Source organism: Simochromis diagramma, unplaced genomic scaffold (assembly GCF_900408965.1).
Source record: "Simochromis diagramma unplaced genomic scaffold, fSimDia1.1 OVJJ01000681.1, whole genome shotgun sequence".
Lineage (NCBI taxonomy): Eukaryota > Metazoa > Chordata > Actinopteri > Cichliformes > Cichlidae > Simochromis > Simochromis diagramma.
In genome coordinates, this window is record NW_024387172.1 from 12,118 (window position 1) to 34,208 (window position 22,091).

At 37.7% G+C, this 22,091-nt stretch overlaps 1 protein-coding gene across 6 annotated transcripts in view; it reads right to left on the reverse strand.

Annotated features, from left to right (window-relative positions):
• Nucleotides 1-258: 258 nt before the first annotated feature.
• The window catches only part of LOC120744663 (ankyrin repeat domain-containing protein 12-like), a 51,753-nt gene continuing 29,920 nt past the window's right edge, over nt 259-22,091 (reverse strand). The window contains exons 1-12 of one of the 6 annotated variants that reach the window (XM_040049170.1): nt 20,148-20,770; nt 19,236-19,338; nt 19,022-19,143; nt 18,795-18,865; nt 18,492-18,617; nt 17,654-17,749; nt 17,363-17,494; nt 17,137-17,271; nt 16,984-17,021; nt 16,550-16,590; nt 14,973-16,454; nt 259-1,996 (exon numbers count right to left, since the gene is read on the reverse strand). In XM_040049170.1, the coding sequence (XP_039905104.1) occupies nt 570-1,996; nt 14,973-16,454; nt 16,550-16,590; nt 16,984-17,021; nt 17,137-17,271; nt 17,363-17,494; nt 17,654-17,749; nt 18,492-18,617; nt 18,795-18,865; nt 19,022-19,143; nt 19,236-19,338; nt 20,148-20,166 (3,792 nt within the window). In that variant the 5' untranslated portion in view covers nt 20,167-20,770 and the 3' untranslated portion in view covers nt 259-569. Of the gene's footprint in view, nt 2,813-2,896; nt 2,938-3,356; nt 3,395-3,509; nt 3,645-4,028; nt 4,161-4,301; nt 4,398-5,769; nt 5,896-5,995; nt 6,067-6,310; nt 6,433-6,525; nt 6,632-7,105; nt 7,195-7,593; nt 7,790-14,972; nt 16,455-16,549; nt 16,591-16,983; nt 17,022-17,136; nt 17,272-17,362; nt 17,495-17,653; nt 17,750-18,491; nt 18,618-18,794; nt 18,866-19,021; nt 19,339-20,147; nt 20,775-22,091 lie in introns of those variants that run through there. The other 5 variants (XM_040049173.1, XM_040049172.1, XM_040049174.1 and 2 more) reach the window with 5 other exon arrangements.

Here is a 22,091-nt window from a genome sequence, read left to right on the forward strand (position 1 = left end):
TGTGTACAAAGGACTTGCCACATCACCAGGTTATACTTGTTTACTAGGTTTGTGAAAATTACTGTAGCAAACTTATTAAACTAAATCTCTGTATGTGCATACTCATTTGTAACTTGTAGTATTCGTACTTGACTTGCATTCCAATTTTCCGATGTGTTCACGTTTTAGTTTACTTTTTTTTCTTTCCTTTATGTCCTTATATGCTGTTTTTACAGGTTTTTTTTCAAAGTAAGAGTTCAGAGGGGTTATAGAACAAAGAAATGTGCTCTCTCTGCTGATGTTTATTGCTAAAGTGACAGCTGCACATTCAATAATCAAACATGCCTCAGTTTCTTTGCAGAAAAGAAAGTGAAATAACTAATATGAAAAACAATTTAGGAAATATTAAACAGGGAAACAATATATTTAAGATATCGACCAGATGATTTAAAAAATATACATCCCAGTTATTTTAAATATAAAAACATTCAATAAAATGTGTAATTAGCATAAGGATGTGGAGACATAAAATAAATAATCATTTAATAATGATTCAACTTAATTTGACTCCAAATCCTGGTCTGGCTTTTTTATTTGTATTTTTTCAAAGCAACAAAACATGAACACAACCCACTTGATTTAGCAGCTTCTATTTCTACATCATCTACATCAGTTTTGGTGTATATTGGATAGTTTGTGTCATGGTGTTTTCGTTCTTCTCTTTTGGTTCTTCTTTTCTGCTGCTCTGGCAGACTTGCATCATTCAGTTCTACTCTTCTGGGCTTGGCTGCATTTGTTGTCTGAGATTTATTTTCAGTGACTCCTTCATTATTTTTGACACATCTCTCAGAGCTGCCCTGTGAGGGTTTCCCTACAGTTTCTATTCTCATGTTCTTCATCTTTGTCCTGATGATTTCAAAATCTGGAGTCTGCCTATTTTCTTCACAAGTTATTTGAACTTTTCCTGACTTCTGTGAACCACGTCCTCCTTCTGTGACTCCCTGAATTTTTGGTCTGGCTTTTAGTTGAAAACTCTCTGCTTTAGTTTTTTCATTAGTAGCATCATCCTGGTTTTCTTTGGGTGCTTCTATTATTTCTGCTCCTGCTGGTCTCAGATGGGGTTTCTCTCTGATCTGAATTTGTTTAGTATTTCCTTCATATTCTTTCTTTTCCTCCACATCGACATCTTTCTGTGTTGTAGCAGCACCACTTACCTCCTCTACTGTGTTTTGTTCAAACTTACTGTGGTCACCTTTTTTGCCTCCTTTTCTTTCTCTCCTGTCCTCCTTCACATCTCTGATTTCTCTCTCTACACAAACATTATTATCACGTGTAACACTGATCTCCTGCATGTTCAGTGTATCACTGTGTCTGTTTCCATGTTTATGACTCTGATCATCTTGTAGTATGTTTTCTTTTCTATCATCAACTTTTTCTTTATCCTGAAATGTGTCACAGCACATCTCTGCTGTTGGTTTATCAGCACTAATCTTTCCTTTTGTGCCATGTTGTTTTTCTTCTTCTCTGGGCTTGGCTGCACTTTTTGTCTGAGATTTATTTTCAGTGTGTCCTTCGTTATATTTGACATGTCTAGCAAAGCTGTCCTGTGAGGGTTTCCCTACAGTTTCTATTCCCGTGTTCTTCATCTTTGTCCCAAAACATTCACCTTGAGAATTCTGCCTATTTTCTTCACAAGTTATTTGTTTGTTAGTATTTGTTATAACTTTTCCTGACTTCTGTGAACCACGTCTTCCTTCTGTGACTCCCTGAATCTTTGGTCTGGCTTTTAGTTGAAAACTCTCTGCTTTAGTTTTTTCATTAGTAGCATCATCCTGGTTTTCTTTGGGTGCTTCTATTATTTCTGCTCCTGCTGGTCTCAGATGGGGTTTCTCTCTGATCTGAATTTGTTTAGTATTTCCTTCATGTTCTTTCTTTTCCTCCACATCGACATCTTTCTGTGTTGTAGCAGCACCACTTACCTCCTCTACTGTGTTTTGTTCAAACTTACTGTGGTCACCTTTTTCGTCTCCTTTTCTTTCTCTCCTGTCCTCCTTCACATCTCTGATTTCTCTCTCTACACAAACATCATTATCGCTTGAATGTGTAACACTGATCTCCTGCATGTTCAGTGTATCACTGTGTCTGTTTCCATTTTTATGACTCTGATCATCTTGTAGTATGTTTTCTTTTCTATCATCAACTTTTTCTTTATCCTGAAATGTGTCACAGCACATCTCTGCTGTTGGCTTATCAGCACTAATCTTTCCTTTTGTCTCATGTTGAAAATCTGTTTTTGTTTTCTCCTCAGCATGAGAAGGACTACAGATTTGTTTATTCTCCTGATGTTCACATATGTTCTCTCCAACAGTGTCAGCTGGATGCTCTGCATGGCTTTTTTTCTCTGACTGTTTATCTTTAGCCTTTTCATCGTTACCTGCTTTATCATCCATTAATTTACTCATCTCATACTGTCTGCTTAGATCATCACAGACTGCTGATCGATCACTGCTATCAAGTTTAAAATCAATATTAATATCTGGTCTGTTCTTTTCAGCATCATCCACTTCTGTATGTTTTTGATCCAGGTCATCACTTCCAGTGGTTCCTTTGTCCTCATTTGGTTCTTTGTCCAGAGGATCTACGTTACAGGGGGTGTCAGGTGATCCCCCTGCTTCTCTTAAGCGAGCAGTCTTTGGATTATCCGCTGTGTCTGTCTTCTCCACTTTTCTCTTTCTATTGCTCTTATTTTTCCCATCGTGACTCTGATCATATTCATTACTGATGGTGGGTAGTCCACTGGTGGACACATCTGTGGATTCTGGAGTACCAGTATCTGCAGTGTGAAGCACAAAGTAGAAACAAAATCATTCAGGCACCAAACAGCTGAGGAAACGACAACAAAAATATTTTCTCTTACCTTTCTTTTTGCTATAAAACAGAAGATATGTAGTCTGGGACCTAATTGACAAACATGTAACAAATATGTTACGTTCACAGTTTCACAGTGATGTGTTTGGATAATATTTTATAACATATTTATTTTTTGCAGCAGTGTTTTTCGACGTATTAATATGTGTCTGTGTATGTTTACATTTTACCAACAGAGTAAATATTAAAATATACACATAAATGTTTTAATTGTTTTCATTAATTTTATTATTTTGCTTTTGCACAGGAGAGTTTTGGGGACAGAGTTGAATCAATCACAGAAAAATCTGCAGTTGTGATTATAGCACAGTGTGATATGATACTTCAACATGTAGCACACTGTAATTGAGAAAAGTGTATTTAACGCATGTTTAGTGCATAATCGTGTGAAAAGTTAAGAAATAACTGGAAAATAATGTGCAGTGGAAATAACAAGCACGAAAACTTACCTCTCAGTGTTATCCAGCTGGAATGGCTGAAAATCAAGCTGATGATGTAAAAAATAATAAAGTATGACATGAATGATCAGCTGGGCCACTGTAACGCATGAGTAATGTAGGGACGTATTTTGGTATCAAAAATGTATAAGTGATCTATCTTACCTCTGTGACTCTGGTATCATCAAACTGATACCATCTGTCTCCATGTTCCTCCTGGATCTTGATTGTGGCGGAGTAATGTCCACCTCTCAGATCCCCAAAATGATCCAGAAACGCATATAGTTCATATTTCTGACTCTGATTACCAAAGGAAAAATGGCAAACATCAGAATGACTGAAGAAAACAAAATGGATTATGGGGCGATTGTGGCTCAAGAGTTGGGAGTTCGCCTTGTAATCGGAAGGTTGCCGGTTTGAGCCCCGGCTCGGACAGTGTCGGTCGTTGTGTCCTTGGGCAAGACACTTCACCCGTTGCCTACTGGTGGGCGTCAGAGGCGTCAGCCTCGCCTCTGTCAGTGCGCCCCAGGCTGGCTGTGGCTACAATGTAGCTTGCCATCACCAGTGTGTGAATGGGTGGATGACTGGATGTGTAAAGCGCTTTGGGGTCCTTAGGGACTAGTAAAGCACTGTATAAATACAGGCCATTTACAATTTAAATACTAAAATATTCTGCACATTTACCTCTGGCATCTGCAGGGTGTAGGGAACCTCCACAGAACAGGTGATTTTGAAGTGTGACATGTAATTATAGTTGAACTCAAACCTCTTCAGCAGCAGACACAAAACATCTGGATGATGCTTTATTACATCTCTCTGAATGAAAAACATTTAATTTAGGACAGTTTTATTCATACAGCACCAACAGTCGCCTCAAAGCACTTTTTATTTCCCAATATGTCTTAATATGCTTTAGTAATTCTATTTAAAGAATCATAAATCTAAAAAAAATCTCACCATAGTAGCATCAACTTTGTCATCACACTGCTCACAGTACATCTGATTTTCTCCACAGAAATCTGAAGGTTTAAAAAACTCTTCAATGCCCTTCACCTGAAAAATGTTATTCAAAATCAGCTCTGACAAAGATGTGCTGACCTGCATAAAGGCTGTGATTGTAAAGTGCTGGTAAATGTTTTCTCAGGGAGGAAGGTTTTCAATACACTAACTTTATTTAACATAAAAATTTAAAAAGTTTTGCATTATTAGCAGCTGCCATCAAATAAACTCACTCTACTGGTTTTTGAACACAGTCTTTCAGTTGTGTTACTGTTAAAATTATTTCGGCGTGCTGGTCTCTGACTGAAACATGGACATCTAATTATTTATCTCTGCATCAGTGCCATAAATCAGAATTTTACTCAAGACCTAAAGGTAAATATATGCAGAAAAATTATGTATTGCACGTCTCTTTGTTACTTGTCATATCCTTACCACCAGTGGCGGCTCCTGAAAAAAATCTCAGGGGGGGCAATTTTTATGATATCGACTAAAATGACCCATTTAATGAGTACATCAAACAACACAATTTTAATTTGTTGCTAGGTGATTAACTCATACAGTGATACCTCATGCCCACTAGATGGCAACACACAACAGAAAGCTTTCCTCTAGCTACATAAGTTACAGGTAGAAAGCGAAAGAAATTAGCATCCAGTAGCCTTTAAGCAAAAATGAATGTGTCCACTTACTCATTACTTAGGCTACATCAATCCAATGTTGTGTGGTGTAATCAAGCAACAATATAAAGCCGGCTGCATCATATAAATCAATATGCACAGCCTGTCAGCCACGACTTGCGCTGGAACCAACTCCGACAAAAAGTCCTGTTGTATGCTTTTGACTTCTCCTTCGTTGCCTGGGTTAGTTGAATTTCGGGCTTGTCAGGTCCCAACTCTTTAACTTGCAGTTTTTCTGCCATTGTCCTTCTGGCAAAAGGGTAGGTTAGAAGCGATCTAACCGAATTTGGGGGAGGCTGTGCCTCAACCGTTAACAATACCGCTGCCATCGTCTCTCTCTGACCTTATAGCTCACTTAGGCTACTGACTGAGGTAAAATTCTAGAACAGCAAATCTTCGCGCGTTTTCTGCAGGGGCGCAATTTTAAGCGCCCCCAAACCATTTAATTCAGCGACGCTGATAGGTCAAATATTTATTATTTTCCCCTGGCAACCATTTAATGATAGGCTATTTCGCTGCATATCAAGGGCGCTTTGACGAGCGCCCCAGAAGAAGAAAAACACCGTTTGTTGGTTGAACTTTAATGAGTCAGCTGGTGAAAATGTTAAAATACGCCTGGCTGTATATGGGCACACACATAGTAAAACTATCATTGATGAATTTTTTAAAAATATATATTTTTACTCCTCCACATTTGGGGGGGGCGGAGCCCGAGCGCCCCCTATGGGCCAGCCGCCACTGCTTACCACGCTGTAGTCTTCACTGCAGGAATCCACCAGTGAAAGAGGAAGAAGCCAAAAAGGTGCATCTCTGTCAGTCTGTATATGACCTTTAGAGCAGGTGGTCTTGTTTACTAACTGACCGTGGAAGATCTGAAAAAAGCACAAATACTTGTTGGCGAGTGATATTTTTTACCCAGCTTTCACATTGATAGGCTCACTTTTGGAACCAGTCAAAGAGAACAGTCTCTACCTTTGATGCATCCGGACTGGTCATTCTTAAAACCCTCTCCAAGCACTCTGCAGCATCACGCTGTTCATACACTGGGTGGGGAAATAAATGTGCATGCTTTCAACAAAACAATTAAGTTATTTAATTAAAAATGTTTTAGAATTATCCAGTCTAACAATTTAAACAAGTTAAACTATTAAATTACATTAAAAAACTGCACAGGCTGAAGAAGACTTTACTTCAAGACTTGTTGTAAATTGATCTACTTTAGATCAATTTATTAGACTCTTCAAACAATTCAAAGGTTGTGCTGTTTTGTGTGTTAACATACTGTACCATTGTCAATGCCCAGCTTCTGTGTTATCTTATATGAGTATGCTGTGTGGTTCTGTAAGTCATCAAATAAGACTTTAAGATGATGATCAAGAAACTCAGAGTGAGGATTTCCTCCAGAGTACCTACACAGAAGGAAAATATGAGTAATTAAAAATGCACAATAGACTTCATATTTGATAAATACAGGATCACACTTAAGCTGGGCTGTAACAAACCTTGTCACAGCCTCTCTGAAGTCCTTGGTCATGAACATCACCTGCAGCACACTGTTCAAGTAATCTGTCGCTCCCTGGTTTATCAGTCCATGGTACCTGTTAGCTGCTGGGAGGAGACTGATCATGTAAATTTCAGAACGATGAGCAAATAATTATGGTGGATCATAGATTAAAACCCCTTCTGCTAATCAATTAAATCAATGAATTAATAAAACAATAAGAATTATTCAAACTAAACCATTAAGGTCAAGGTTGTCAGTAAAACTTTATTTGTAAAATGGAAGACGTTCAGAGACACCTTCTTTCTTATAGCAGTGCGGCTAGACAAAATGGTAAATGGCCTGTATTTGTATAGCGCTTTACTAGTCCCTGAGGACCCGAGCGCTTCACACATTCAGTCATCCACCCATTCACACACACATTCACACACAGTGTGAAAAGCACAGTCTAAACCAGGAGTGGCTGAGAGAAGTGTTTCTACCTGTAAGGGCGGTTATTGAAAGTCATCTAAAAACAATAGACGTAGAGTTTAAATATATGTGTGTAAAAAAACAAAAAAAAAACTGGCATCAGATCTTACCAAGAGAGGTGCTGCTGAATAGCTGTCGAGTACTCTCCAACAGAGACATTTTCAGTCACTTCAATTCTGTGTTACGGAGAGCTGCAAGTCTATACACCAGACAGTATTTGTTTATAAACAACAACAACAACAACAACAACATTATTTATTATTAATTATTACTAGCAGGTAAACAAAGGCCCATGTTTTTGTACATAAGGTGCCAAAATCCACAGCCAGTGACAGGCTTTCAGTAACATCTCGAATAGAAAACACTTTGAGTATTACGATATTACCACTACAACACGCTGCTTTTCTAAGCTACATTTAATGACTTCCGACGAGGCTACGGAAAAAAAAACTATAATAAACAAAAACAATACCAAAAAAGAAGCTTCTTCCCCAGACAGACAGTGCTTTTCAAAGAAATTGCTGATGAAGAATAAAACAAACCTAATTATTTTCAAATGTAATACACAAGTACACAAAAACAAAAGATTCAAACATACCTTCAGTGGTAACAGGGATATTTTAGATATCTTAAAGATGTTTTCTAAGATCTTTGGCAATAAATGTTTTTAATTTATGGAATATTTGAGTATAGGATATCTCTGTTTCTAGTGCAGTTTAAAACACTGGAGTAGCGCTTTCTCTTTCACTTCTGCTACACCTTAGTGTTGCATTCAGTGTGTGTCGGAATTTTGAAAATCTGGCGTATTCTTTCGTATTTTTTTGAATTTAAAGAGACCTGTAAGAACACTCTATTAACGGTGAAATGATAACTATTTCATTAACACTATTTTAAGTCACCGATTGCGTGAGCTTGACAGAGATTTAATTAAAGAGCAGAGATGGTAAATATTAAGCGCAAGTCTATTTCCACACACAACTACCTTCATCATGAATAAACGCAGAGTTTCAAAAGACCTCGTGAAGCTCTGCTAAACTCAAACTTTGTGTCTCAGTTTTTCTCAAACACTTTCATTTTCTTAAATCCACCAAAAAGGTACTTTTTTGATGTTGCTGCTACTAAAACCCTCTAGTTTATAAGCAGAGAAGCTTAAAAAAAAGGTTTACAAAAAGGTTGGTTTTCTGTACATGTTCTGAAGTTATTTTAACACCAAATGTTTGGTCTTGATCTACTTGCAGCGTTTAAACTTCTGCAATACTGTATCTATGCATCGGTTTTCTTATTGTCTTATACAATTTGGCCACAGTGGAAAATTGCCAGTGTATCAAAAGGCCACGGTGAATCCATACATGTGAAACCAAAGTTAAGGTGTGAAACCATCAACATTCATTAACAGGGACATAGCTTAAATCCAGACTTTGGTGCAATGTTCACAAAGAAGCTAAAAAAGCTTCCTGTTGCAGGTCAGTGGTGTAAAATCCACTGTTAAAACACGTGGCTCACGCTTATGTGAGATTTATGATGTTGCAGTTGTGTTCCTTATATCCTTGTTATGTTTTTAGACTGTAGTGCCACTGAACAGCTTCAGGTGTGTCACATGATCAAAGATGCTGCATAAAAGGTTTGTTTGTTGTTACCACATTTTTAGAAATGTTAAGCCTGAATAGTTTGTTTGGAAATAATGCTTACATAGGCTAAAAGAAAGGGGAAGAAAATACACCAGGATAAGCTGAGCTTTAACCAAAAACGCAGTGTAAAACACTCCAGGAAGTTACTGATACAGTCAAGAAATCTTTCCCAGAAGCACAAAGACACAGTATATTATTTAATGACTCACTGGGCAGAGCCAGTGTCATGGTCCTGAGTCTGCCGACTCAGTTTGTTGTGTCTCTTTATGCTTTTGTTTATTCTGAGTATGTATTCTGTTATGATTTGCCATTTGTTAGGTTTCTGTTCTGTGCTTGCCCTGGTCCCACTTCTGTGTTCCATGGTGTTTCGTTCCTCTCTCTGCGTCTCTCTGCCCCGCACCTCGTTTCATGTGTTCTCAGGTTTGTTATTTAGTTTTCCCAGTTTAGGTTTCTTTAGTTACTTGTCATTCCTCACTGCCTGTTTGCCATTACACAACTTTGTAAATAAATGTCACTCGAATCATCAGTCATCGCCTGCATTTTGGGTCCTCCTTTCCTCTAACACCACACAGCTCGCCTCGGCAGCCGTGACAGCCAGGCTAGCTGATATGAAGAACTAAGCAAACAGGGTTTAGCTTAGCTTCACCTTTCTGTTTGAGTTGGCAGAAAGGTAGAAACTTATACTCCAGACCTGCATATGAAATTGGTGCAATAGAGTGTTTTTTTTAGGTAATTTTAAATGATCTGAATTTGCTTCCATGTTGCAAATGTAATACTCACACGTACGTTTCATCATATTACAGATCAGCAAAGATTTACCAAACTTTGACCCACATTCGAGAGAGGTGAATGTTGCTTTAGAGATTGCCAAAACAAGAAAGCTTATCACAGATTATGTTTTGAGACATCTCTCTGCTGATAAAGAAGTTGAAGTTCAACTCATGTTTAATTGGGAAGTTTTATAGTCATGCGAAGTACTGCTTGACTGACTTGAGTCAGTCTTGGTTATAGCAGCGTCATCATTTCTCCCCGCATTTCCTGTCATGTTGTCACTGCTTTACAGGCCTGAAGCTCGACAGTACACAACATATCCTTATCTGTAAGGTAAGGATACATTGTGTACTGTTTGTTTGTATATGTGTTTTTCTTGCTGCTTTTACCCAAATTTCCCTTTGTGGGACAATTAAAGGATTATTCTATTCTATTCTATTCTATTCTATCCTTATGTGAGTAAAAGAAAACATAATTAAAATATAATGTGTTAAATTTGCTGAGATGAGAGGGTCCAGCTGTAGATCAGAGGAATAGGAAAGGATTTGTGAATGTGTGTGCTTCAGTTTGGTTTAGCTATAGGCCTGAACGTGTCATAAAATTAGGAATAGACTTATAGGAGACCCTCCCCCCCCCTTGAGTTGGGAAAGTCAGAGAAAGAGAAGTTATAGCTGAGTGGAAATTCCCCAGGGGATACCTGGGGTGGGGCTCTCAGTGTTTGTAACCTGATGATTGTGGTCTGGAGGGGAGATGGACTTTTATGACCAGCAGGGAATCACATACGCAGGGGTACCTACACGTGCACACACATACACACACACACACACACACACATACACAGGCACGCGCACACACAGGCACGCGCACACACAGGCACTCACGTTCTTGCGCATACATACACAAACACAGAGTTTACAACACACCATGTGGGTTTTATGATGGGGTTGTTTCTATAAAACTGGTTGAAACAGACAAAGAAGTGAAGATCTGCAGACGGACACCGGTCTTTCACGTCTTCCCTTCTGGAAGGTGCATGTGTAACTGAAGATGAATAAAGGTTTTGTGAAATGACTACTGAGTCCGGTGTAGTCTCTGGAGGCCTGAGGAATAAAAAAGAACCGGGGTGAAACTGCTTTATGTAACACTTACCTGTTCTAGTACAGCACAAAGATTAGTAAAGTTCTGTATTAGAAATGTGCCTTAAACAAAATAAAGGAATATATATAAAAGCAAAATACATAATTAAACAGCATTTTACTATTGTACTTTATATAAGTATAGCTCATCTTGAAATGTTTTACAGTCGGAATAACATGCTGGTTATTTCCTAAAACAAACCAGATGTCCACCTGCCTGAAGGGAAGAAGAAACAAAGTCACCGCGTGGTAATCACTAGAAATAGTAAAGTTTAATGAACGGTGTAGAAACTAGTTTAAACAACAGCTTTCAGAGAAAGCAACTCCTCCTGAACTGGAAGAGGTATAATTAAACATTAATGTTTTATTATGTCTCAGTTTTGATGTTGGGTACTAACGGTGAAGGTTGAGGTCATATGATTAGTCAACCAGGGTACTTTGTAGGTAGCTTGAAGATGATCCATAAAAACATGAAGTTAATACAAAGTTTTCACATTTGCTGTGATTTTGACCCGATTTTCACCAGAATTAATTCAGCTCGAGCTGTTATTGGTCTTTTCTATCATCACAAATAATTTGAAAATGATACCTTGAAAACTTTGGAGGCTAAAGTGACCACAGGTGGGACAGTAACGAATGGAGGGACAGGCGTCAGCTCCTCGAACCTGAGGGAGATCAGTAGTCTTGCAGTTGTTGAGAACTTCGTGGTTTGAGTGGTCTGAGCGTGGAGCACCATTCCATGACTTCAATCATTGGCAGCAGAAGTCGTACAGTTTGTTGTTGTCTGCTGTGCAGATTTCTCAACTCAGCAGATTTTTCACCTAAATGTGGTGTTATTTGCAAAGTTTTGCAAATAATTCTCGTATAATCTATAAATTGTGCACATTTTGTTCCCACTTTTTTAGAAATTTGATTGGGTATAATCAGTCTGATTTGCTTAAAAATAAAATTACAATCTTCTCTTCAAAGTAGGCCATCTCTTCAACTGACAGTACTGCCAGCCTGAGGACCACTGCACCACACTTTTCCATCATTTCACTTAAAGCAGGGCAGTTAAAGTTCTACTGGTCTTGCAGGGAGCAAGTGGTTTAAAAACAGCAAACAACTCTTAAAAATATGAGGGTAGTGAAAATAAACCAAAACAATAAAGTAGCAGGCCTGGCAACAAAGAGCTTCATCTTACAAAGTCCCATCAAGCCAGGTGAGTACTTTTTTTAAGTTCAGCGTTATCATGCTCTGTAATTTAATGCTAGAAATGTAAGTATTAGCCACATTTTGGAAAGTGAGAGAAAAAGGAAGGAACAAATGAAGAAAGAAAGAAGCTTGATCAAGCAGACTGTGGCACCACCAGGTGCATGACCACATGACATCTCTGCTACTAGAGTGTCTCCTCACCGGCTGCACAAAACAAAAACAAAGGACACCGAGTTTGATATCGGCATCACAAACAGTCTACATGTGACCAAAACACTGAATATATGTGAGCATTTTTCTGATATACCTAACACCAGCATAACAAGTGCACATAACTGCTTTAGTTGGCTTAACTGGTACACCAAGGGCGTAGATTTGGCATGGACGAAGGGACATGTCCCCACCAATATCCAGCAATTATTGAATTTTCCCCACCAATAATTTGATCTCTTCGAGTAAAGAAAAACAAACCTGATAGAAAGAAATAACGATCTGTCAACGTCTCATTCACCCAGCGGTGCAGAAAGAGTTAAATTATATTCTCTACTGGAGTCCTAACTCATGTGACAAATGTGGCCAATGTGATTGGCTGTGCCTTTCAGGGAGCTCTGTTTAGTTTTAGCAGCGCCAAGCCTGCGCTGCCAGGAGGAGAGGAGGACTGCAGCAAAAAGGAAGAACCTGGATATAAGAAAGTATTTTTCAAAGAAACCTGTAAATCACTTAAAGTCAAGTTCACTCATAAAATGTGTCCGTCATAATAACGGTACAGGCTGTGCTAGGCTTTGGCCCACATCAGTCTAAAATTGTAACCATGAATAATGTGTTTTGGAAACTAACTGCACAACAGGAAGCACTATTAGTTATCTCAGTCTCTCAGAGCAGCATTTCTAATTTTGATTGAAACTGTCAGAGAAAACGGCAGTCTCGAGCAAGCCAGGATATTAGTTTATAGCGGCTGTTAACGTTATATGTCTAACATTAAAATTTCATCCTAATGGTACTAACATATTCATAGGGTTAATTTTGAGACAATATATCATGAGGTAGCCATGATTTTGCAAATATTCCAACTTGTAGTGCAGTTTGCAGAAATTGTTTTAAAAATGCACTCACCCTAAAAACATGCCTAAAATGTTGCATAATTTTGCTGAGAAATCTTTTACTTTGTGGTAATCTTAGATGGGTAGTTTTATGGACAAAACCCACCAGGTCATTCAGTGTTCCCTTACTGCTAATGTATATAAGAGATGTTGGTGTAATATAACTGAAGTAATGTTGTTAAGTCCTTAAAGTCATATTCTTTTATTCTCATGACTGTATTTGAAGCTATTTTTATTTTTGTATGATACCTGATTTATATGAAATATGACTGAAGTAAACTGAAGTATAAAATACTTAGTCAGTCATTTGTTTAATAGTAATTTAACATTATATAATTCAAATGTAAAACTATGAATTGTCATTTTAAATGGTTTAAAGCATGTAGAATAGCATATGTAGGCAAGTATATTTCACCTTTTATCAAGAAGCAAAGACAAAAAGGGGAAAAATAGAAACAGGGCAGGGTTCGGTGGTTGAATCATCCGTCCCCACCAATGCCAAAACCAAATCTACGCCCTTGTGGTACACTAAGTGAAATTAGAACCGAGGGTATAACTTTAACTACTCATTTAATGCACCAAGATTAAGCAACCCATTGAACTTTCAGTTTCTCCAGGGTACTTACAACAAGTCATATGGGCAACCGTGGCTCAGGGGGTTGGGAAGCGCATCTGTAACCGGAAGGTCGCCAGTTCGATCCCCGTCGTTGTGTCCTTGGGCAAGACACTTTACCCTACCACCTACTGGTATTGGCCAGAGGGGCCGATGGCGTGATATGGCAGCCTAGCCTTTGTCAGTCTGCCCCAGGGCAGCTGTGGCTACAACCGTAGCTTACCTTCACCAGTGTATAAATGCGAGAGTGAATGAATAGTGGCATTGTAAAGTGCTTTGGGTGCCTTGAAAAGCGCTATATAAAAATCCAATCCATTATTATATAGCGCATTACGACAGGTTTGCATTTCCTTTTAATATATTCAGAGTCTGTGTACAATTAATATGTAGAACAGCTCTGGATAAAAGCTTTAAGTTGCCTACCACAGGATATGAATATTTACTATAAATGAGACGCATATTACAGGGATCAGCTGATAAACACTCACTGGTCAGATGAATACTAGATACTAGTATGTTGTTGTCAACAGAAACTGAGTGAAGCCCAAAATGAAACTAAGCTAACCCAAGAATAAGTAGCTAAAACTTCAGGCTGCTCAAGAAAATGTTATTTTTAGTTGTAGTTAAAAAAGTTTAATGGTCAAAAATGTCTGCATGTTAGAGAAAAAACCTTTTAGTAAAAGTAAACTGAAAAGTGAAATTATTTTTATTAACTCAGCAGGTTCACAATCAGTGAAAACGTGGTGTTTCAAGTCAATTTGAAACTGAAACTCTAAACACAACCTGCTCCTGACCAGGTTATGTGATATCTATGAAATTAACTAGATTTTATAGAACAAAGCTCAAACTTGAATGAAGACTAAGAACAAAAAAGAACAATAACAACCAGCAAAAGTCATACAATAATAATAATAAAAAATAATAAAAGAAAAAAATGGTTGGAATCTTCCAGAATGGTCCAGATGGAATCAGCTACAGACTATCGAGGAACTGTACAGATCAACTCTGTGAGGTTATCACATACATCTTTAACATCAGTCTCGGTCTGGAGAGGGTCCCCATTCTGTGGAAGACCTCCTGCATGTTGCCGGTACCAAAAACAACATACCCCAAGGAGCCAAACCACTTCAGTTCATATATGATGATAATAATTAAAACCCCACCTCAGGTCCCGGCACATCCTTTATATATAGGACACCTAATCAGCTCAGGTGTGTCTCTCTCTGCAGGAGAGGAGCAACAAAAACAACAACACTGTGCCACAGTGAAAAACCGTGAACAGCACCCAACTGTCTCATTGGCTTTTAGTTGAAAACTCTCTGCTTTAGTTTTTTCATTAGTAGCATCATCCTGGTTTTCTTTGGGTGCTTCTATTATTTCTGCTCCTGCTGGTCTCAGATGGGGTTTCTCTCTGATCTGAATTTGTTTAGTATTTCCTTCATGTTCTTTCTTTTCCTCCACATCAACATCTTTCTGTGTTGTAGCAGCACCACTTACCTCCTCTACTATGTTTTGTTCAAACTTACTGTGGTCACCTTTTTCGTCTCCTTTTCTTTCTCTCCTGTCCTTCACATCTCTGATTTCTCTCTCTACACAAACATCATTATCAGGTGTGTCTCTCCCTGCAGCAGAGGAGCAACAAAAACTACGCTGTACCACAGCGACAAACCATGAACACCACCCAACTGTCTCATTGTCTGCACTTGATTTAGCAGCTTCTATTTCTAGATCCACTTGTGGAACTTTGGTGTATTTTGGATGGCTTGTGCCATGTTGTTTTTCTTCTTCTCTGGGCTTGGCTGCACTTCTTGTTTGAGATTTATTTTCAGTGTGTCCTTCGTTATATTTGACATGTCTAGCAGAGCTGTCCTGTGAGGGTTTCCCTACACTTTCTATTCCCGTGTTCTTCATCTTTGTCCCAAAACATTCACCGTGAGAATTCTGCCTATTTTCTTCACGAGTTATTTGTTTGTTAGTATTTGTTATAACTGTTCCTGACTTCTGTGAACCACGTCCTCCTTCTGTGACTCCCTGAATTTTTGGTCTGGCTTTTAGTTGAAAACTCTCTGCTTTAGTTTTTTCATTAGTAGCATCATCCTGGTTTTCTTTGGGTGCTTCTATTATTTCTGCTCCTGCTGGTCTCAGATGGGGTTTCTCTCTGATCTGAATTTGTTTAGTATTTCCTTCATATTCTTTCTTTTCCTCCACATCAACATCTTTCTGTGTTGTAGCAGCACCACTTACCTCCTCTACTGTGTTTTGTTCAAACTTACTGTGGTCACCTTTTTCGTCTCCTTTTCTTTCTCTCCTGTCCTCCTTCACATCTCTGATTTCTCTCTCTACACAAACATCATTATCACTTGAATGTGTAACACTGATCTCCTGCATGTTCAGTGTATCACTGTGTCTGTTTCCATGTTTATGACTCTGATCATCTTGTAGTATGTTTTCTTTTCTATCATCAACTTTTTCTTTATCCTGAAATGTGTCACAGCACATCTCTGCTGTTGGCTTATCAGCACTAATCTTTCCTTTTGTGTCATGTTGAAAATCTGTTTTTGTTTTCTCCTCAGCATGAGAAGGACCACAGGTTTGTTTATTCTCCTGATGTTCACATATGTTCTCTCCAACAGTGTCAGCTGGATGCTCTGCATGGCTTTTTTTCTCTGACTGTTTATCTTTAGCCTTTTCATCGTTATCTGCTTTATCATCCATTAATTTACTCATCTCATACTGTCTGCTTAGATCATCACAGACTGCTGATCGATCACTGCTATCAAGTTTAAAATCAGTATTACTATCTGGCCTGTTCTTTTCAGCATCGTCCACTTCTGTATGTTTTTGATCCAGGTCATCACTTCCAGTGGTTCCTTTGTCCTCATTTGGTTCTTTGTCCAGAGGATCTACGTTACAGGGGGTGTCAGGTGATCCCCCTGCTTCTTGTAAGCGAGCAGTCTTTGGATTATCCACGGTGTTTGTCTCCCTCCCATCTTCTCTCTTTCTCTTATTTTTCCCATCTTGACTCAGCATGAAGCATGAAGCACAAAGTAGAAACAAAATCATTCAGGCACCAAACAGCTGAGGAAACGACAACAAAAATATTTTCTCTTACCTTTCTTTTTGCTATAAAACAGAAGATATGTAGTCTGGGACCTAATTGACAAACATGTAACAAATATGTTACTTTCACAGTTTCACAGTGATGTGTTTGGCTAATATTTTGTTTTCTGACGTATTAATATGTGTCTGTGTATGTTTACATTTTACCAACAGAGTAAATATTAAAATATACACATAAATGTTTTAATTGTTTTCATTAATTTTATTATTTTGCTTTTGCACAGGAGAGTTTTGGGGACAGAGTTGAATCAATCACAGAAAAATCTGCAGTTGTGATTATAGCACAGTGTGATATGATACTTCAACATGTAGCACACTATAATTGAGAAAAGTGTATTTAATGCATGTTTAGTGCATAATCGTGTGAAAAGTTAAGAAATAACTGGAAAATAATGTGCAGTGGAAATAACAAGCACGAAAACTTACCTCTCAGTGTTATCCAGCTGGAATGGCTGAAAATCAAGCTGATGATGTAAAAAATAATAAAGTATGACATGAATGATCAGCTGGGCCACTGAAACACATGAGTAATGTAGGAACGTATTTTGGTATCAAAAATGTATAAGTGATCTATCTTACCTCTGTGACTCTGGTACCATCAAACTGATACCATCTGTCTCCATGTTCCTCCTGGATCTTGATTGTGGCGGAGTAATGTCCACCTCTCAGATCCCCAAAATGATCCAGAAACGCATATAGTTCATATTCCTGACTCTGATTACCAAAAGAAAAATGGCAAACATCAGAATGACTGAAGAAAACAAAATGGATTATGATTAAATACTAAAATATTCTGCACATTTACCTCTGGTATCTGCAGGGTGTAGGGAACCTCCACAGAACAGGTGATTTTGAAGTATGACATGTAACTATAGTTGAACTCAAACCTCTTCAGCAGCAGACACAAAACATCTGGATGATGCTTTATTACATCTCTCTGAATGAAAAACATTTAATTTAGGACAGTTTTACTGATACAGCACCAAATCACAACAACAGTCACCTCAAGGAGCTTGTCTCCTTCCATTACAAGTCAATATGGTTTCATAATTTTATTTAAAGAATAATAAAAGAATCATAAACATTTTTAACTCACCATAGTACCATCAACTTTGTCATCACATTGCTCACAGTACATCTGATTTTCTCCACAGAAATCTGAAGTTTTAAAAAACTCTTCAATGCCCTTCACCTGAAAAATGTTATTCAAAATCAGCTCAAACAATCATGTGCTGGCCAGTGAAGTGAAGCTAAGAATATTTCCTCAAGGAGGAAGACTTTCAACATGGCCTACTAACTTTATTAATTCAGACTCAAAGGTTAAGATGTATTGTTTAAGAGAAAAGTGAAAAGAAAAGCCATGAAGTAAAATTACCACTGGGGGGGTTGTTTTTTTTTTGTAGTTTCAGCTCTGCACACCACCACAGTGGAGTGTAAATCAGTCAATATGTGACTAAAGTGCAGACTTTTAGGTTTAATTCTTTTCTTTTTTTAAATTTGTATGACCTGTATCAGAATTACAGCGTTTACAGGTTTTTTTTTCAGAGATCATTGCTGTACATTTTCCTGCTAAATAATCAGATACTTTAGACAAACCAGAAAACTCAAAAGAGTGGACATACATGATTATATACCTATATTCTTCATTGTGATTCCTTTCCACTCATTAACATCAAACAACAGTGGGAGACTAAGTTGGAAGTACAGCTTCAGACTTCTGGTAGTACAAAGCGCTGCACAGAATCTACTTAAGCAAAGCTAAATGTTAAACTTCATGCTGTGGATTTAATAAAACAGTCATTTACTGGGGAAAATATACAAATATTATATATCTTTTACTGGCAAAAGCATGTAAGTTCAAAATGTTTCCTCACAGCTGTCATGTCCTAGCAGACAGAACATGCTGACAAGTTTGCAACTTGTCAGATCCTTACCACACTGTAGTCTTCACTGCAACAATCCACCAGTGAAAGAGGAAGATGCCAAAATGGTGCATCTCTGTCAGTCTGTATATGACCTTTAGAGCAGGTGGTTTTGTTTACTAACTGACCGTGGAAGATCTGAAAATACAGATGCACAAAAATCTGTTTCTTTCAGTTATAATTAGAAAGCATTTGTTCACAACAAAAGTTATTCAAAGCATTTTATACTCTAAGGCAAAGACTCCACAATTAAACAGTGATATATTGATCCAGTGTATAGATATAGATATCCTTTAGCATCGATGAAGACCTTACCATTGATGCATCAGGACTGGTCTTTCTTAAAATCCTCTCAAAGTACTCTGCAGCATCACGCTGTTCATTCACTGTGACAAATGCATTTTTTAAAGTCATTTTGTAATTTTGCCCTACAATTTTCCATTTTTATAATGATGAAACAATTAGATCAATGATAGTAATATTTTTAAAGTTATACAGTGTTCAGGAGTTTACAGTGTTAAAAAGGTTTTGTTGTTCTGTACCGTTGTCGATGCCCAGCTTGTTTGTTATTTTAAATGTGTATGTTGTATAGTTCTCTAAGTCATCAAATAAGGCTTTCAAGTCATGATCAAGGAATTCAGAGCGGGGATTTTGTCCAGAGTACCTACACAGGAAGTAAACATGAGTGATTAACAAATGCACCGTAAACTTCATATATGATAAATACAGAATCACACTTAAAGCTGGACAACAAACTTTTTCACAGCCTCTCTGAAGTCTTTGGTCCTGAACAGCACCTGCAGCACACTGTTCAAGTAACATGTGGATCCTTGGTTTATCAGCCCATGATACGTATTAGCTGATGGGAAGAGAGAATTCATACAAAGAAGAAATATATTTAAAACATGAGCCTGGATCATAAAATACCCAAAGAGAAATAAACCAAAACAGTCAAACCCATTTATATTTTATTTATTTATTGATAATTTATTTTATATGATTATATTTTAATTTCTACATATAGGAGTTTAACTGGGTATTTTTTATTTCGAATTTCTTTTGTCGATATTAAGCTAAAATATCTAATTTGCCACTTCTAGTCAAATCTAGTTGTTTGATGTGATCGGCTGATTGGGAAAGCACGTGCCGATATATATTGTGTTCCAAACTTTACAGTACGAGGGAAAAAAGAGAGCCAATAAAGAACTACCTGTAAACCTCCAAAATAAATTGCGTTGACCCATAGATCAGGGCCATGTAAGGATGGAGCATTGACAGGAGTATAGTGGCCTCAGTAACTGGTCAACTAGAACAAGCAAAGCTCTCTTCCAGTGTCTGTCCAAACTAAGTAATAAACCTAGTGCAATAAATTGGTTAGAAAAAAGAATCTGAACATAACTTCAGAAATCCTGAGAGAGATCTAGAATTCAGCAATGTTCTATCTATTAAACACTTGTGATGATAAGGATGTTGATGAAGGCTAAATGGAAAAAAGCCAGCTCCAAGTACACGAGTAGGCTACTAAAAAAGACAAAAAGGAAATCGAAATTCCTGGACGCTGGATAAATATACAACTTACACAATACGCTTGAGGAGGAAAACAAAAAACAATCAAAAATTGCTCTAAATATTTACTAAAATCTTTGAAATATTTGTTGTAAACAATACCTGTGTCCTTTCTGCTCATTTTCACTTCACTTTACTTGCTCTTCTGCTGAAGAAACTGCTCCTTAAAAGGAATAAACGACAATTAACGGAACATATACAACAGCACATACAATCCTTCCTTCGGTTTATTTCAAGGCATTTCTCTGGATCCTTCGGAAACTGCTTTATTCTCGAGGCAAACAAATAAACTGCGACCTGCAGATCCAGTGAATTTAAAAGCACCGGAATACTTTCTCTTTCTCTTCTCGTCGAGTTGCTGCAATGTTGCCTTCATGCTATGTTGGAAATCTCGAAATTATCAAAAGACAGCTAGATGCCTGACAATGATTTACAGTTGTTTCCTTTTCAGAACCAGATTATTAAAAATGTGAATGAAGAACACCTAATATGTTCTGACTCACAAACACAACACACAGGAGCTATTAACATGGACTTCAGTTTCGGAATCTATTTTAGTTCAGGACTTGAAATTGGTGTAAGATCAATTGGGTAGTATATGAAATTTACGTAAGACAATGAACGCAGCATATGAAGTAATTGACAGGGTGAAAAGGAGATCTGGATTTCATTTTTACAAAGCTTATAATATTGTATTTAATGTACCTTCACAAGAAAAGATGTATTATGAAATGTATTCATTGACGTCATCTGCGTCACTTTGAAATTCAACAACTGTTTTAATCTATGAAATAATTTTTAATCACAGATTTTCAGAGACAAATCACTCACTATGCTTCTTGCTCATGATTTAGAGAACCTCCTGCTGGATATACACTAGAGAAAACGTGCCCTGCATTTATTAACGTATTATTACGGCTTCTGTTTTCTAAGGACCTCCAAATATGCACGCTTAATCAAAGATGACACAGTTGAAATAATACAGTTTTATTTTATTCATCAGTGAAAAATGAGTGTATCAGAAGTGCTTTAAAACAAGGCTAAAATATATGTAAACAGTTGCGAGAGCTTTCACGTAGCGTCAACGGCATTGGCAGCTGTAGGTGGAGCCTGTCTCGCTCAGGCTCTCAGTCCTCCGGGAAGTCTCAGCACTACTTGGATAACAGACATATGCTGGATTCCATATTCAGACAGCGCCTTCTTGTCTTCATCCAGATTCTTGTCTGTGAATATCAGCCGCAGATTCCCATCTAACACACAGAGAGTGAGTGAGAGAGAGAGAATAAGAGAGTTTCTACTTTTTCTGCGTTAACGGTTCACTTTACTAAACTAAATAATTAAATGAATCTATAGCAAAATTCAAAATAAATAAACAAAGCTTCATAATGTAGCTTCCTTTTCTTTGGATCATCCGTTAGCCCCAGTGCTTACTTTAAATATATTATACTCTTCCGCGAGCAAGAAATCTAAGTCTTGATCCGCCACAACAAATTAAATATATTTTCAAAGGACATTTTGGAACAACCTGAACAACATGAAACCAAGAAAATTACCCTGAGCTCGTTCATCGTGTGGACAATAATGTAGGCTAATACAACGTAAATTATGAGTGTTTCACTTCTCTTTGTATTTACCTGCAGTTTCTGGAAACTTCTGTCTTATTTTTTCCCTCAGCTGCTCCACTGTCATGCTCTTGAACTGCTCCTCGGTGTTGCTCAGGTCGACGGTCACCTTCCCACCTCTTACTCCAGAAACGACGACCTGGTACAGCTTCCCCATTCTGTGCGCTCCCTCCGCTTCTGCTGCGGACGCTAATAAGTTACTTCTGGGTCTGACGTCACAGGGCTGAGTATACTTTCACTTTCATCTAAATGATTGTTTTTACCACTCATGCGTCTTTTTTTCTTTTTCAGTTTTACACAGCTCTATAAAAATGGGTTTGATATATTAGATTTTCTCTACAAAATGCAAATTCAGGGTTTTTTTTTTGTAAAAACAAACCAATGAAAAACAAATACATGTTAACAATCTTCAAACGGTGTTTAT